Below are 19,087 nucleotides of genomic sequence, written 5' to 3' on the forward strand. Positions count from 1 at the left end.
GTCGGTTTATCTATCCGACCATTTTATCTGTCAGTCCATACATCCATCTATCTGTCATTTCATCCGTCTGTCCGTCCATCCATCCATCCATCCATCCATCCATCCATCCAACGACTTGAGCAAATTGAAAACGTAGTCATCAAAAGGTGTGTTAACATAAATATAACCATCTTTATTTCCAGACCATTAGGCTGTTAAAAAGTAAGGTATTTGCTGTAAATCAACAGAACAACAAAAATAATCCTGGTCATAATACAAATAATACAAATGCAGATGTAGTAGCAGTGACGGACATTAATAATTTTCATTATTTTCAACAACTGCAGCTTTGGTTGACTCTCAGAATGGCTCCAGGTGAATGGATGATGGGTTAAAAAAACAAAAGGAGGAGAAACACAAATACAAGGAAACCCACTTAACATTCACAACAGGGTTAAAAACACTTCCAATAAAAATTCCAGTAAAGTTACACTCACAAGCAACTTTCTCAGAGGTAGATGCAAAACAATAACATGATTTGAGTAATATAAACAAAGCCACTCTGTTCATATTCGATCCCTGGAAGCACAGAACTTCTTATGCCCATTGTTTCGCAATATTAATCCAGTTTACTTTAACACAAATTGGCGTGGTGGTTAAAAAAGAAGAAAAAAGCCTAATTTTAGAGAACGCAGTAACGTAATATACAAAAATATGGAATTGCATGTTTGTCGAGTGCGACACGATGAACATAATTCACTTACAAACAAAATACAATTTCCATTTAAGGTTAAAAACATAACAAAATTGCTAAGTCCAACTTTTACTGTGCATAGAGGAGCGTACCGACAGTGGCAAATAAAAGGCACGAAAATAAATCAGCACAGGTTATCATTTTACCTAAATTATTTCAATCACAAACACTGTTTTTTTTTTTTTTATATTTCTGGTTTTAAGTGTTTATGTACAGTGTAACTCACATTTAACCATTCTAGACGTCTATTTTGGCCCCATTTATTATTAGGAAAATATGGCACTATCAAAATGCTGCTGTCCACAGTTTTTATCATATAGTGACATTGGCTTGCCTAAATAATCCAATCCAAAAACCATCGACACAAAGAAACAAGTGCAGGAAATTGACATGTTTGATTAGCTCACTGAATGGCATCAGATGAGAGGCTGAATTAGAGCATTATGTGTACATTTGGATTCATTCAAATTTCTGCAACATTGACGGAAACTTCTGTGGTTGTTGTTGTTGTTATTATTATTATTATTATTATTATTATTTGTCTTTAATCTCTTACCTCTCAGAATTCTCTCAGCTCTTCTCAAACAACAGCCCAGATTTGTACTGGCAACACTGGTGTATTCTGGCGCTTAAGTTTAAATATATTAGAATTTATTGAAGAGAATAATTGCCAATTATCAACTATAGATCATATGAGAAATTACATTCTGGATCACTGGCCATAATAAATGATACACTGGTAGCCAAAAAAAAAAAAAAAAAAAAAAAAAAAAATTTATTTTCTATGAAACTAAATTCAACAAAAACATAAAAAAATAAAACAAGAAAACCAAAAGACAACAAATAATAATAACAAATAACCAAATAAACAAAACTAAAACGCAAAAACAATGAACACAAATTAAAACAAAAATAACAAAAAAAACAAGAAAACCAAAAGCAAAACACGAAAAAAATGTAAACAAAAAAAAAACAAAGCAAAACAAAACTTAAAGAAAAATAACACAAATAAAAAAACAACAAGAAGAAAAACAAACAAAACACCAAAATAAAAAAAATTCAACAAAACAAACAAAAAACGAATTAAAAAAAAATAAAAAAAAAAGATTTTTTTTTAACAAAACTAAAAACTAAAACAAAAAAAACTGCATTTAAGCAAAACAAAACTAAACAAAAAATAACACAAATTAAACAAAAATAAAACAAACAACAAGAAAAACAAACAAAACACCAAATAAAAAAAAATTACAACAAAATCTAACAAAAACTGCACTAAAGCAAAACAAACTTAAAACAAAACTCAACAAAAAAAAAAACTAAAATAACAAATAACTAAACAATACTAAAATAAAACAATAACTTCTATAATACAACAAAACAAACTGCAAAATAATAAAACGTGAATCATTCATAGTCTCAGTCTCTATTCTTCATCTTGCAATCTATAGCAAAGCAGAACTGACCATCTACTATGGTAATACTGACAACAAAACGGTGTTATGACTCCAGGATTTGTATAATCCTTTTAGTTTTCCCTTTCGTACTACAAAATATCCTCCCCTCTCTTAGTGAGCAGAAAGTTCTAGGGCTCAGTCTCAGTGTTTTACATTCACTGAAGTGTGTGACCTACTGGAGGAGTGTGACGCCGCGAGACGAGCCTTTAATGATGATTCTTGCCGTCAGTCTGAAGTCTGGAGGGAGACGGAGGCTGGATGCTGAACACGCGGATGTTTAAGTGTGTGGCGATCTGGTTACACACACTCACGCAGTAGCGCACCAGATCAAACGCTGACAGCACCTGCCAACAAAAAGGAAAATGTTAAAGCACGGCGAATGCATTTTTGATACTGCAAGATGAAAAATTCAGCAGCGGCATATCCCCTGAGCGTTTTAAAAGGTTTGTTTTCTGGGGTTAAGCAAAGGTAAGGATCATGCACTTCCTCTAGCTTAACACAGCATGTGTGTAAATGTAACTTTAACTGTGCAAATAGACTTAGTAAGCATCTTCATATGTGAAGTAATTAACAAGGTGATGATTAAGAAATAGGTGATAATATTTGGATATTCAAACGGTAAAGTCTATGAGAAACCTCCTTCACAATCCAATCCAGGTGTAAGAAAACATAAGAAAAAAAAAACTATTAAAGGAGCTACAGAACAAAATGTGTGGCCAACCATATTTTAAACATGTTAACAGTGTGTTAAAACATGCCTAAATATGCTAATATGTGTCATAACTCATGTTAGGACTGCTAGCAATAGATGACGCAATAGCAGTTTGCTAAATCGTCGTTAAAAATGCTACAAATGTTCAAATGTGGTAGTAGTGCATTATTAATGTTAAAAACATGCTAGCAACAAGGTAAAGCTTCGAAATCAGGTTATTAACATTAAATCATGCCAGAAACAAGTTAGAAACATGTGCTAGCTACACACAATAATATGTCAGCAGCATCCTAAATCATGTTAACAGCGTGTTAGCAGTATCTATATCAGTATCTATATTATACTGAAACTAAAATACAGAATCGAAATATAAACATGTTAACAGTGTGTTAAAAATGTGTTAGAAACATGCAAAACATGCTATCTGTGTCATATCATGTTAGTAGTAGCAGTAGTAGTATGTTAATGTTAATACTAGCAATAAGTGACTCAATAAGTTTGCTAAATCGTCGTTGAAAATGCTACAAATGTTAAAATGTGGTAGTAGTGCATTATCAGTATTAAATACATGCTAGCAACAAGGTAAAATTTCTAAATCAGGTTATAAACAATAAACCATGACAGAAACAAGTTAGCAACAGGGGCTAGCTACACAAAAATATATGCCAGCAACATCCTAAATCATGCTAAAAGCATGTTAGCAGTGTCTAAAATATTTCTTACTGAAATTAAATACGGAATCATAATATAAACATGTTAAGAGTGTGTTAAAATCATGTTAGATACTTGCTAAAACATGCTATCTGTGTCATAAATCATGGTAAAATTGCTAACAATGTGTTCAACAGTAGCAGTTTTTGCTAAGTCATTGTAGAAAACGCTACAAATTTCTTAAAATGTGTGGTAGTAGTGTGTTAATGTTAAAAGCATGCTAGCAAATCATGTAAATCATGTTATAAACATTAAATCATGCTAGAAACTTGTTAGTAATGTGTTAAACCATGCTAGCCACACACAAGAATATGCCAGCAGCGTCATAAAACATGCTAACAGCGTGTTAGCAGTATCTATAGTCATGTGGTAAAAATGCTAAAATGTAAAATCATGCTAGACACATGTAACAAATGTACCAAAAAAGGCTAAAAGTGCACTACAATGTTCAGAATGCTTGCAATATGCTACATAACATAAACAAGCCAATGATTATGAAACAGGAGATGATATTTGGGCATTCAAAAGCTAAAGTCTATGCAAATTCTCATTCACAATCCAATCCAGGTGGATTATGAAAATAATAAAAATTTAATTAAAGGAGCTACATAACATAATGTGTATTGAACCATATAATAAACATGGTAACAGTGTGTTAAATCATGTTAAAACATGCCAAAGTATGCTACCCGAGTCATAACTCATGCTGAGATTGCTAGGAATGAGTTAAAACACTAAAACTTTGCTAAAATATTGTGGAAAATGCTACAAATGCTATAATATGGTAGTAGTGCGTTAATTAAAGTTCAAATCATGCTAGCGAATAGGCAAACCTTCTAAATCAGGTTATAGACATTAAACCATGCCAGAAACATGGGAGCAACATGTGCTAGCTACACACAAACATGTGCCAGCAGTGTCCTAAATCATGCTAACAGTGTTAGTAGTATCTAAAATACTTAATACAGAATCATAATATAAAAATGTTAACAGTGTTAAAATCATGTGAGAAACTTGCTAATCATGCTATCTGTGTCATAGTTTTGAAATTGCTTACAATGTGTTCAAACAGTAGCAGTTTGCGAAGTCATTGTAGAAAATGCTACAAATTTGTTAAAATGTGGTAGTAGTGCATTAATGGTAAAAGCATGCTAGCAACAATGTAAATACTTTAAATCAGGTTATAAACATCAAATCATGCTAGAAACGTGTTAGCAACATGTTAAACCATGCCAGCCACACACAAAATATGCCAGCAGCGTCTTCAATTATACTAGCAAAATGTTAGCAATATCATATATGGCAAAAATGCTAAAGTGTAAAATCATGCTAGCTACATGTAACAAATGTACCAAAAAGGCTAACAGTGTACTACAATGTCCATAAATGCTTACAATATGCTAAATAACATGAACAAGCCAATGATTATACAATAGGCAATGATGGTTGAGCATTTTAATGCTAAATCTATGTGAAACCTAATTTATAATCAATTTCCAGGTGAAAGAGATTGTTCAATGAGTCAAAAATTTATGAGAGCTACAGTACAAAATGTGTGCTAAATATAAACATGTTAATAGTGTGTTAAAATTATGTTAGAAACTTGCTAAAATGCTATCTGTGCTATTTGTAAAATGCTACGAATTTGTTAAAACATGGTAGTAATGTGCTAAATTGTGTTAAAACCATGCTAGAAACACGGTAAACATTCTAAATCAGGTTAAAAACATTACACCATGCCAAAAACATGTCAGCAACGTTAACAAAATATTAGCAAACTATGCAAGCCACATGCTAAAATTGTGTGGTAAACAAGCTACAAATGTAGTAAAACAGGCTAGCAGTGCACCAAATCATGTTTAGAAATGCTAGCAATATGCTAAAACACATTAGCAGTTTGTTAACATGCTAATTATTCTACAATCATACCAGCAGAGTATTAAATCATGCTATAAAGGTGCTGAATCGAATTGAATAATACCAGAAACAGAACAAATTATGCTAGTAATATGCGAAAAATTAGCAACATACTAAACATGCCAGCAGTATGTTTAAAGTTAGCCACGTTAGAAGCATGCTAGCTTAAAACTTTTAACTTTCTAACTTCTTTTGGTTTAGAGTGCACTACATGACCAGAAAAGTTTTTTTAAGAAAGTCACAACTGTGCCGATTTCTGAATGACCTCAACAGACCGTGGACGTACCTTCACTACTGTGAAAATCTATTTCTACATACTACACTGAGCTCTTTATTTCAAAACCAAGGAAATCCAAAGTTTTCCGATCTTCAACATACCAGAGCGACCCACAGAAGACAGTACTCATTGATGAAACTGTTGAAGTACTGATTCAGAAACAGCAGTGCCGGTCCGGTGAAGGCCAAGTCATAACGATGCATTTCACTTTTTGTCATGTGAGCAACCTGAAAAACAACAGAGATGTGACTGTGGTGACTATTAGATTAACTGATACTAATGCAGTCTGAGTCACACAGATACAAACCGCAATCAACAATGATGAGTATTCTGTGCAAAAAGGTGCAGAAAATCATGTTAGAAGCAGAAAATCGTACAGAGTCATGCTTGCATGAAAGCCATAATTCTACCTGATAGCTATTGAAACCAAGTCAAAATTTCAGGTAGAGGTGTATCAATAATATTCAAAGGAATATATTACAGTTCTTTTTTACTGAAGCTGTAATATTCACAGTAAACTGTAAAGCATGATCTTACCACTAGTCTGTTGGTGAGTTTGGCTGAGACAAAGCCAAATGCTAAGACGTAAAGACAAGGGTGTTTCTCGAAGAGCTGCACAGATGACTTCTTGTAGATCATTAGAGCAAGTGTGATTACCACTCCTATATGGAAAGATGGAGACAAAACGCTTGTTCCCTGATTAAAACAAACAAACAAAAAAACATTGTGCCATTAATTTAGATACATACAGTTACAGGCTTCTTTGGAAATTTAGTGCAGAATTATTATAGTTTACTTAAGCAGAAATTAAAAACTATTTTAGTTACTTGAAATAAAATTTAAGGTGGCCAAGACAGCTTAAAGTGCAGCAAATTAAGAAAAAAAACATGTGCAATTACAAAAAAAAAAAAAAAAATTCCCTGATTAAAAAATTTTAAAATTTATATATATATATATATATATATAAAATTGAAATTTAGTGCAGGATTATTATAGTTTACTTAACCAGAAATGAAACAACAAAACCATTTTGCTTACTTCAAATAAAATGAACATAATAAAACTGACACACAAAAAAATCAGTTAGTTACAAACTAAGTATTTCTCATTAAGTCTCAAAATATTAATAAATATATATACACCACATGATAATAAATCCAATAAACAAATAAATACATTTACAAAAATAATAATAATAATACATAAAATTGTTTGAAAAACTATAGAAGTATACATAATAAAATCTAAAGTATTTCAAGACTCAAAATAGTAATTATATTCATTTAGAAACATATAGTTACAGGCTTTTTGTAAAGATTTAATTATTATAATTTACTTTGACTTTTAACTTTTACTTTGAGTGCCATCTATCAAACGGTTGAACATGTTTTTACTGTTTTAAATTAGGAATGCTACAGTCATTTAAAGAATGACTGTTTTAAATAATGGTTTACACACAGCATTGTTGGTTTACAAAAAATAAATTAATTAATAAAAAAAAAAATAAAAAAAAACTAACAAATATAATCCTGTTGCACTACTACACTTGCCTTTGGTTTTATTGTAGTAAAAAAAAAGAAAACATGTTAAATGAGAATCTGAAATATTTTGTGGCATACTTGGTGATTTAGTATTCAAAACCGTTTTATATTGAATATTTTTTATAATGAATTGGTCTTACACTTCATATTATCATAGTATATGTATTGGTTCTGGTACTTTTACCATAAACAGATATATCAACCATTTGGTAGAGACTGATATTTTAGAAATTATTAGCAAAAATTTTTTGAAAAAAATACATTGAGTGTGTTAACTACCGACATTAAGAGTTAAGAAATGCAATCCAAACATTTTTTTTCTTGGTGGGGTAGTTAAAAAGAAATGAAACTACAAAAACCATTTTGATTACTTGAAATAAAATGAACATAATAAAACAAAAATAATCATCTAGCTACAAACCAAATATTTTCCATTAAGTCTCAAAATATTAATTATGAATAAATATATACACCACACACAATAATAAAATCTAATAAACAAAGAAATAATACAAATAAATACAAAATAATAATACCAAAATGTAAAAAACAAAAAAAAATTAATTGGTGGATCACATCACGTATTATAAAAAAGACCATATTAAATGGATTACGTAAAATTCTGTGAATAACTTTTAAAATTAAATTCAATTAAATGATAGAAAAAGTATGCCGTTTCACATCCATGCATTGAAAGACAAGACAGGAGTTTCTCATGAGTTTCCGTTTATCTGTTTTAGCTTTAACTTACCGCAATAGTGGATCCATTTTTGCCCATTCCGCCTGTAAATATAACCCGGAAATAATTTGTGCAGGAGAAAACTGCTCCCAGAAGAGTGAAGAGAGCCGGTATTATTTTAACCTGGATATTTAGCACCGGGATCTGAAAGCAAAAAAAATCACACCTTTTTTTAATATAAAAGTTGTTTTTCACTAGAAAAGTTTAAAGAGATTCTTTATGCTGCATATGAACTTAGCATATAATTATTTGAACAATTAAGACTTTAATTACCATAGATTGCCAAAAAGCCGTTCCTCCAATGGCAGCCAGTAAATACATGGTTATAATGAAGATTTGCACCTCAGTCACATCAATTCTGCACAAGCAAACAGCGATAAAAATCAATCAATTATTCTCAATAAAATACAGCGTTTTTCTTTCTTGCTCTAGTGCTTTATCTACAATACAACAGCTGTCTGAAAGCTGCCAGTTTCTCATGAGCAGACTAGAATGTTCAAACACGATATTGTGTACTGATTACTGAATGCACAAATTATTACTTTTCACTCACATGCCGAAGCGCAGTGTTCCAGAAACATACGTCTGCCAGTGGGCGCAATAAAACATGAAGATGCCCACAAAACAACAGAAAAACATCCAGTCAGGATAAGTGCCCAGCTGAACGGCTATACATGTGCCCAGAACCACAAACACTGCAGCAGAGAAACACACAAAACAACAGGGAAGCCTATTAGAAAGATTTTTCCCCATAATCGACTTGTAGTTTTAATGAAGGGCTTGTTTTTTTTTTAATTCAATTTTTTTTTTTATTCAAAAATTTCCTCATGTTAGTTATTTCATGTTAAACACTTTGATTTGTTTTTTCATGTTGGATTTTTTTATTTAGTGTCTGCGTTAATTTAATTACTTAAAGATATTTCTTTTTTCTTTTATTTTTTTTTTAAGTAAAATAAAATAAACTACTATGTTTGAATTAACTATAATAATTATGATACATACATTTATTATTTAAGAATACAACCAAAATCTTCCAATGCGATGGAAAAAAAGTATACATGGCCAAAGTTTAACAGGACCAAAATAAAAAAATAAAATAAAATAATAGCCTGTGTTATTCTAGCAATGGAAACTCAGAAAAAATATATTACAATATACTAGTAATATTTATTATTTAAAACATATACATAGGAATACAATCAAAATCTTTTGCAATGGGAAAAAGTGTACACGGCCAAAGTTTAACAGGAAAAGAAAAGGAAAGAAAAGAAAAAGAAAAAAGAAAAGAAAAAGAAAAGACAAGAAAAAGCCTGTTAGTCTTGCAATGGAAACTCAGGAAAAATAAATTACAATATACTAGTACTATTATTTATTTAGTTATTCAAAACAAAATACATACTCTTTGTTTTTAAATGTTCTTTTTTAAAAAAGGTTTCTTTATATTTCAGGTTTTTAGACAATAAATCTAAAATACCTGAATGGATAAATAATAGATTTTGATGTATACATCTCTATTTCAAAGTAGATTTATTTGAATTATGCTTTTTGTTTTATTTCAGGTAAACTACTATACTTTCTTTAACTATAATAATTTTGATAGATACAGTGCTCGGCATATAAATGTATACCTCTCATAAATCTGTCTTTTAAATTCATATTTTTAATAGGAAGTTATACAATATTATATTTGTGCATATACATTAGATTAGTCAGTACTGAAGCTAAATCTGGAACTTATCTAACAAAATAACCTACGATAATGGTCCAAAAACTAATACACCCAAATTTATATGCTTGAGAAAAATATTAAATACAAATTTTAAAAAGAGGAAAAATGCAGAAAAATGACAAATTTAGTTGAAATTTTGTAGGTTGTAATTTGTTTTTCCAATATTTAGCTTGAATTTAATAGTATTATCTTTCAATTTCTAAATATGTTCAGTGACTAAAACATTAGTTTAATAAATATATCTGTTTAATAAATCTGTTTTGTTTAAATGCACCAAAATACATTGCAAATATTCACTGAGAAATGGATAAAAATATTCATTATCAGAATGGGGTGTACTCAATCATTCGGAGCACTGTATATCCATTATTTAGAAATGCAACTAAAATTATTGCAATGGTAAAAGGAAAAAAAATGTACATGGCCAAAGTTTAACGGGACCTAAATAATATAAAACAATAAAAATAAAATAATAGCCTGTGTTATTCTAGCAATGGAGACTCAGAAAAAATAAATGACAGTACATAAACTAGTAACATATTCAAAACAAATACACACTCTTGTTTTAAATTCTTTTTAGTTCAGATTTTTAGACAATATATCTTAAACTACCAGTATGGACAAATAATAGATTTTGATCTGTGATATGATACATGCATCTATTATTTAGGAAAACAACTAAAATCTTTGCAATGGTAAAAAAAAGTGTACATGGCTTAAGTTTAACGGGACATAAATAAAATAAAAATAAAAAAAAGATTACGAAATAAAGCAAAATAACTAAATGAATAGCCTGTTATTCTAGCAATGTAAACTCAGACAAAAATAAAATATACTAATAACATTATTTCTTTAGTTATTTAAAACAAATGCATACTCTTTGTTTTTAAATGTTCTTTTTTAAGTTTCTTTTATTTCAGGTTTTTGGACAATAATTCACAAACTACCTTTATGGGGAAATAAATTATTTATGATCTATACATCTCTATTTAAACACTTAACATATAAGGGTGCTTTCACACTTGGTTCAAAAAATGCCTGGACCGAACCCAAGTTTGATTGTCCCCATTTGCCACCCTATCGGCTGGATTGTGTTCACACAGTCTTTTTTCTTCTGAAGCCCCGGTACGCTTGCGTCATAAAGCTGCTGTTGTGTGTACGGCTGGTTCTAGGTGACGGCCACGTAAGCAAAGGGCCAAAATGGAGACATACGCATATCATGGTCAATTCATTAAAAACATTTAGAACAGGGGTGTCCAAACTACGGCCCACGGGCTATCTGCGGCCCGCAATCAGTTTTATGGTGGCCCGCGAGGCTTTTTATAAATATAAATAGAATCTGGCCCGCTATACAAAAATTAACGTAATTCAGCTAATAACCACCGGGTGTCGCTATCTCATGCCTTCAATTAGGCAGCAGTTCCTGTTGTGAAGTAAAATGAACTGAACAAACTGAAGGAAACATAATTGATAATCACATTTTGGCGAGCCATGGCACAACCAAGAAAAAGGAAAATCAACAGTGAGTGCAGGAAATTTCAGTCACGTTGGGGCAAAGAATATTTCTTCACAGAGGTCAGCGGAATATGTGTCTGTTTAATTTGCCAGGAATCAGTTTCAGTAATGAATGAATATAATATTAAAAGACATTATGAAACAAAACCTCAGGCATTCAGCAAAAAGTAAAACAATTAGCAGCTGCCCCATCAGTTCAACAACAGCTGTTTTTTCGTGCTAATAAAGTGCAAGAAAATTCTACACTGGCTAGTTATGAGGTGGCTCAGCTAATCGCACAGCACAGGAAACCCTTCACTGAAGGAGAATTTATATAGGAGTGTCTGATGAGTGTTGCATGTAAATGATGTATGATGTAAGTAAAATTTGGCCTGAGACAACATTTTTTTTTTTTGCATCTGGCCCTCGGCCCAAAAAGTTTGAACACCCCTGGTTTAGAACATCAGGCGATGTCTGCAGAAGTCGTTTTTGGTGGAGACAAGCAGACATTATCACTGTTTGCACTGGGTCAGTCCCGCTTGTCACCAAGATAGGTAATACACAGACGTACACACACAAATGAACGTTATGAAGACTAAAGTTTGTTGTACAGTTGGCAGTTCACTTCCGTTATTTGGTATCACTGCATTCATACCAGAAGTAAACCAGACCAGAGTTTACATGAACCGTACCCCAGACCACCTCTTTCAGGCGGATTTGGGTACGGTTCACGGGTACACACCCGAGTTTAAAAGACACGTTCACACTAGCTAAACGTACCGTACTCTGACGTCAAACAAACCCGGGTGCGGACCAAAAGTACAAGTGTAAAAGCACCCTAAATCTCTCTGAGAAAAATTAAAAAGCAATCCAGGTGTTCGAGTAGCCAGCTGTACTTGCAAACACAAACATGAGCAGACCTGTAGAAAGTGAGTCACAGCCGTGGTCAAACAGCTCGCCAAGCGGTGTGCTGCTATTGGTCCGTCGTGCCTGCTTTCCATCAATAGCATCCAATGATTGGTAGATGAACAGACCCAAAGCACAGGCCAAATATGCCCACGTTGGTGCCTGCAAAAGAGGTGAAATTGTAATGAAGCAGGCCTAAATCTGAGCTTTTTACTAACTTTGTGAACCAATAACACACCACACTTCAACAAATGTGCTTATGAATGTGTTATTTTAGCTCTTACAAGCCTAACTGTAGACACTAATGGTACATGGAGGGAGAGAAGGTGTCCGATTGCAGACTTGAGCAATGCAGATGTTTTCCATAGCAGCGGGACTCATAAGACTGCTATAGCTGATAAACAGAGACTGTTCCAGCTGACAGAACAAGCTGTGTTTGACAATACACAAGATCTTATTGTGCCGTTAAACAGACCTCAATTACCTCATCCGACGAGCTCAGAATATACTAAATTACAGCCTACACTGAATATATGTGAGGCAAGGTAAGAAGTGAAGCCAAGACTTTAATGTAGAAGATATTTACAATTACACAACAACTATTTTAACATATGAAGAGATTTAACATATGAAAAAACCTCTAAATGTCATCTGAAATTTTCTTCTAAAATGAGGCTTTTTAATCAGGCTCCAGTGTTTAGGTTCAGTAATTTCACTTTTACGGCAAAGAATAAGTTCTTTTCATTGTTTTCAAAGTAAAATAACTTATCATAAATAAAGGAGGCTGAGAATAATGATAATTTTCTATGGGAATTTCAGACGGCACTTAGAGGTTTTTGCATCTGAACTCTTCATATCATTGGTGACTTATTTTATTAGCAAGTAAATATTAAGGTGTGGAATGGAATTCATATTAAAGTCAATAAAAAGGTCAAATTCTAATAGTCACCTATCTGGACATAACATCCATTTTATTTTCCAAACAAGACAAAAACTAGAATTAAAATATCAAAAACACTGTTCAAATAAAAATCAGTTGTTTAATGTTTAAATGTCAATATCTAATTATAAATTCTGATTATAAAATCAAAGCAAAACTGATTATAAAAATAGCAGCAACAATCTTCTGCAAAATTAGATAAAAACTAATCTTAAAATCAAATAAAACTGATTAAACTAAACACAGGCCACATTTATATTAGTCATCACTGCAACGGCTAATCAATATTTATAATTACGCTACAATTTTAGAACTAAATATTTAGGATGAACTAAAAACGAGAAAAAAAAATAAAAATCTAGAAATAAAAACCACAAGCTACAAATTAAATTAAATTTGTAGTCAGCGAATTTAGATATTCCAAAAAAAAAAAAAAGCTTTTTTTTTTACGTTTTTGTGTGCTCGACACTGATATTAAAATACCTAATCATTGAATTAACTACCACATATTCTCTAATGGAGAAGGAGAGGTCAATTCAGCCTCTCTCGATCCCCGAGAATCAGCGCTGGTTGTGGAAATTTAAAATTGACTTGAAAAAACTAAACTAATATGATCGGCAATGAAAATTCAGAAAAAAAAGCTGCGAAAAAAAATAATAAAAGAAACAACAAATAAACAAGATAAATTAAACACAAAATTTAACGTTAATATATGAAGTCTTAAAGAATTACCAGACACCTTTTATATAACTCATACTTCTTGAAAACATTTTGTTAACTCTGAGTGTGCTCCATACAGGTGAGAGGGCTTGACAAACCACCTACGGGTCACACACTATCCCTTCTTTCCTCCTAAACCAACAAAAATAAAAACTAGGCATGGGAAGATAACCGTTTTAAGGTATACAGCGGTTTGGAAAAGTCAAGTTTAAAACTTTTCTGCAATACCGTTCCTACAGTATGTGTACTATTTTTTATTTACTCTTTTTGTTAGCTTTTTAGGACAACAGTATCTCCAGCAGAAAAGATAAATTGTATTAACTGTTTTAAATTGTAAAAAAATCTGTTTTTGAAACTAATGAAGACAGCAGAAGTCAATAATTCATTTGAATTTTTTAGCCTGACATGTTTACTGTTACAAAATATTATAAATGTTTTCCAAATTAAAATACATTGTGATCAAAAGGGGAAAAGTTTTAGTTTTTATTTTAGAGCAGTAATCACAATACCGTGAAACCGTGATAATTTTTTATCCAAGGTTATCATACCGTCTAAATCTTATAATGACCCATCTCTAATAAAAACACAGCCTTGTAGACTTAACTAAGACTAGTCATAACATTTGTATACTGCTACTCTCGGCTGATTTGAAGTGCTTCTTTTATCCTCACATTCAGTCACTTTGGATAAAAGTGTCTGCTAAATGAATAAACGTAAACATATAATTTTTCCTAGAAAGATTTTGCTGAATATCTCATGAAGTGAGTTTATTTCATTAAAAAAACCTTATGTGGTCATTAAAAATGGGAGCTAAGTGGGTTCTTCACATTCAAGCAAAAAAATTAGCCAGTCTTGTACAGTTGAAGTCAAAATGATTAGCCCTCCTGTGAATTTTCTCTTTTCTTTTTCAAATATTTCCCAAATGGAGTTTAACAGAGCAAGGACATTTTCACAGTATTTCCTAAAATATTTTTTCTTCTAGAGAAAGTCTTATTTATTGAATTTTTTAAAACAATTTAGGGTCAATGGTATTAGCCCCCTTAAGCAATATTTTTCAGATAGTCTACAGAACAATACATCATTATACAATGTCTTGCCTAAATACCCTATTAGCCTTTAAATGGTACCTTAAGCTGAATACGAGTATCTTGAAAAATATCTAGTCAAATATTACTTACTATCATCATGGCCAAGATAAAATAGATCAGTTATTAGAAATGAGTAGTTAAAACTATTATGTTTAGAAACGTGTTGAAAAAATGTATTTCCGATAAACAGAAATAGGGGAAAAAATATAGAGAGGGGCTAATAATTCAGGAGGGTTAATAATTCTGACTTCAGGTAAAAATCACTTGATCAAATCGAGTCTTAAAAGTATTAAAAATATATTTCATTTAATTCATTTCATATTGTATTTCATAAAGTTTACTATTCACTCATGTATCCCATTCCTCTTGCGGAGTTGATCTGTAGCTTAATCCAATAAAAATACAGCAGACGACTAACTGTTAATCATACCTGTTCAGTGGCAGTAGGGCAGTAATAGACCAGTATCAGAGTACTGACAATATTAGTAGCGAGTCCCACGATGGTGATGAGGTTTGGGGCCATCCAGAGGGGCACTTTGCTCACCAGCCAGCACCAGAATCCCTGCATGAAGGGCTCCATAAGGGAGCGTCCCTCACTGCTGTAGCGGTGCTCCTCCAGCCTCTTCAGCTGCTGTCGGGACAGACGGGCCACGGGCAGCTCCATCAGCCGGGTCAGCAGACTGGGACCCTCTTCTGTAGCTGCTACAGTTGGGTCACGGGGCGCCGAGGAGCTGCAGTCAGAATCAGAGCGGGCGCGGACGGGTCTCTTGTGGGAGCTCATGACTCTCTGGGTGGATGTGGGGAGTGCTGAATCCACAATGAGCTTATGGGATTAGATCTGTGGGGAACACAATTATTTGGATATATATATATATACACATTCATGTAGAACAAGTACTCTGACACTACTGGACAACAAGAATATATGATTAACAGGATGTTATTCCGGGGTGGAGTAATAACTGGTATTTGGTAAATGATTTCCACACCTAAAGGTGAGTTACACTACAGTCTTGCTCAAGGGCAAGTAAGAACTTGAAAGATTAAATGGGATGAGCACGGTTTTCTCTTGCTAAAACAAAATTAGCCCCATAATTTAAATAATGAATTAATATGACAAGCTAGATTTATATATATGCACATAATATAGTTGTTGAAAGCAAAATTATTAGCACTGCTGTGATTTTTTTTTTTACTTTTTTCAAACATTTCCTCAGTGCTGTATAACGAAGCAAGTACATTTTCACAGTAATTCTTATTTTTTCCTTCTTCTGGAGAAAGTATTATTTGTTTTAGTTTGGCTGGAATAAAAGCTGTTTTTAATTTTTTAAGGTCAATATTATTAGCCCCCTTAAGAAATATAACGTACATTTTTTTCGATTGGCTACAGAAGAAACCACTGTTGTCCAATCACTTGCCTAATTAACCTAGTTTAAATTTGTTTTGAACTGAATACTTGTATGACATGGACTACAGCTCTCATCTGATTGGCTGAGAGGTACGAGTTGCCTGCTTCTGCCAGGACAGACTCAAAACACAAACACACATGTATCCAGGGGGAGTCGTACGTGAAACAGGATTTCTCATTCAGGATGAACTTGCAAATTTTAAACATTCAAAACTTTTTGTACACTGTTATACATTTGCAAATGGTGTTTTGCATTTGTGAAACGTATTTTATGAAAATGTATTTTTATTTTGTGCAGGTGAATTGTTTTTGTGACTATAAATAAATATTTTACGCACGTGAATTTGGCTACGCATGTGAATTTGGCTACGCATGTGAACATCGTGTCTTTTGCATCAATTTCTTTTGAGTCTTATCTGACTCCATAAAAATGTGCTGGAAAAATATTCTCTTCATTAAACACCACTGAAATATTTTTAAAATAATGAACATTTTGCATCAGGACTAATAATTTTGACTTCAACCACTAACTTCATACGTATGTGTAAAATACAAATACTGCAGACATAGATTTATTCTGTATACTAAAACCAACAGTAACTATACCAACCACCACTCTTAATAAATTAAACGTAAAAAGTTAGTTTCAAAAACTTTATAATTCATCACTATTAATAATAAAACATTATTATTTTTTTATAATTTACAAGTTAGTTTATTATATTTTATATAGATTATCAGATATTTTAAATGTGATTTTGATTTATTTTTTGTGTTTACCTTATTATTTATTTACAAATGGTAGCATAACAAAGCAAGGCCGAAAGTACAGATATTTAAGGAGAAATACAAAGAGTAAATATACTTCTGAATATAAATCCAGTTAACCAGCAGCAGCAAGTAATTACATAGAGTGATGCATTTTCCATTCAGAAAAATAATTTTGAAGCTTGAACTATTTTACAGGGGCAACACGGTGGATCAGTGCAGTGGTTAGCACTGTCACCTCACAGCAATAAGCTCGCTGGTTTGAGTCCTGGCTGGGCCAGTTGGCATTTCTGTTTACATGTTCTCCCTGTGGTGGCGTCCCCTCTAGGTGCTCTGGTTTCCCTCACAGTCCAAAGACATGCGCCATAGGTGGATTGAATCAGTGAACCAAACTTCAGATGCAAAACCCTCTAAATCCATCAGACCTCTTTTTTTGTAAATAAGCATTTTCTATCAGGCTCCTCTAATTAGGTTCAGCAGTTTCATTTTATAGATAAGGTTATTAGCTAGTAAATATATTGTTTAAATTCCATGTGCTACCCAGTTTATAATAAAATACAAACTATGCATCTAGTTTTACTGACACATACAAACGCCTTTTTTAAAGAAACATGTTTTGTGAACACTTACACTGTCTATTGGTGCTTTAGATTTGCCTGTTTTAAACCGATGAATTTATATTTTTGGTGCAAATGTGCATTCACAATGGTATGAACACAATGGTGATCATATGTATATTGAAGTTATCTATTATTAATATTAATTAGGATACAGATCAGAGCAAACTATTTCTTAACTATTAAAGGGTAGACCTCCTCATACATCTTGTTTTGATGTCCTTCAGGGGAATTAAGCTTTAATTGGGGGGGTCAGACTGACCCAAACCCCCCTGTAATTCGTATTCTGTGTAAATCATCTGATGGAATAGTTGGCAGTTCATTCCGCAGTGGCGACCCCTGATGAATAAAGGGACTAAGCCGAAGGAAAATGAATGAATGAGCTATTTAAGTCACAGTATGTTTTTTAGCCCCATTAATACTTACAGTGCTGCATTCTAAACAAACAATATTCCCAGCAAACAATTTTGTGTTTAATAGATGTCTAATAGACATCTAAACATCAACAGCTTGGCTAAAACAAGGCTAAACTCGGGCTGTCAGTGAAAATTGAATAGACATCTAAGCCCAAAACTAGACTAGTCTTCAAATAGAAAGATTAGACAGACTTTATGTGTACTATCAGTCATTCATTTGCCTTGTTTTAGCCAAGACAACTATATTTAGACATCTATTAGACATTTTTTGAAAACAAAAAATGCTTGCTGGTAGAGCTGCACGATTAATCTGAAAAAGATCGCGATCTCGATTCGACTCCTTGGACGATCCTAATCCAGCATTTCTACGATTCTGCCAATCATTTCAAGTTCAGGAGAGAAGCATAGGCGGCCGCACAAGTCTTCACATTGTTTTACATACGTTGCTCAGCGACATGGACACCTCCAAATGATGTTGAAAGAGTCTCATACTATATTTATGAGGTATAATTTACCCAAAATTTTCATTTCTGTCTAATGTAGACCGCGAAATCACACATGACGTGAGCTGCTGACCGTGAGTTGTTACCACAGAGAGGGCAGGCGCGCGTCCTCTTAATGATAGACGCACGCCTGTCAACTTTAGTGAACAGAAACTGCATAGGCGGTAAATAACCAGTGTTGGAAAGTAACTAGTTACATGTAACTGCATTACGTAATTTAATTACAAAATAAAAGTAATAGTAATTCGTTAAAGTTAATGAGAAAAAATGTGTAATTAAATTACAGTTGCTTAAGAAAATGTTAAAAATTACAAATGGGGTTACATCTAAATATGTTGAATAATATTAATCTGTTGCTTTGCCTGTTTTTGATATGCATGATGCCTTCTGCTAAGGCCATTTATGAAAACGGTT

The 19,087-nt window shown here is 32.6% G+C and overlaps 1 protein-coding gene across 1 annotated transcript; it reads right to left on the reverse strand.

Annotated features, from left to right (window-relative positions):
* Positions 1 to 1,950: 1,950 nt before the first annotated feature.
* cept1a (choline/ethanolamine phosphotransferase 1a) lies at positions 1,951 to 15,796 on the reverse strand. The gene is made up of 8 exons (XM_056464432.1): positions 15,392 to 15,796; positions 12,228 to 12,375; positions 8,638 to 8,779; positions 8,358 to 8,442; positions 8,097 to 8,228; positions 6,342 to 6,500; positions 5,906 to 6,031; positions 1,951 to 2,531 (listed from the first exon to the last, which is right to left on the reverse strand). The coding sequence occupies exons 1-8, from the start codon at positions 15,740 to 15,742 to the stop codon at positions 2,394 to 2,396; spliced, it is 1,281 nt and encodes a 426-aa protein (XP_056320407.1). The 5' UTR covers positions 15,743 to 15,796; the 3' UTR covers positions 1,951 to 2,393.
* Between the last annotated feature and the right edge of the window lie 3,291 nt (positions 15,797 to 19,087).

This window comes from Danio aesculapii, chromosome 8 (assembly GCF_903798145.1).
Source record: "Danio aesculapii chromosome 8, fDanAes4.1, whole genome shotgun sequence".
In the NCBI taxonomy this organism is placed as follows: Eukaryota; Metazoa; Chordata; class Actinopteri; order Cypriniformes; family Danionidae; genus Danio; species Danio aesculapii.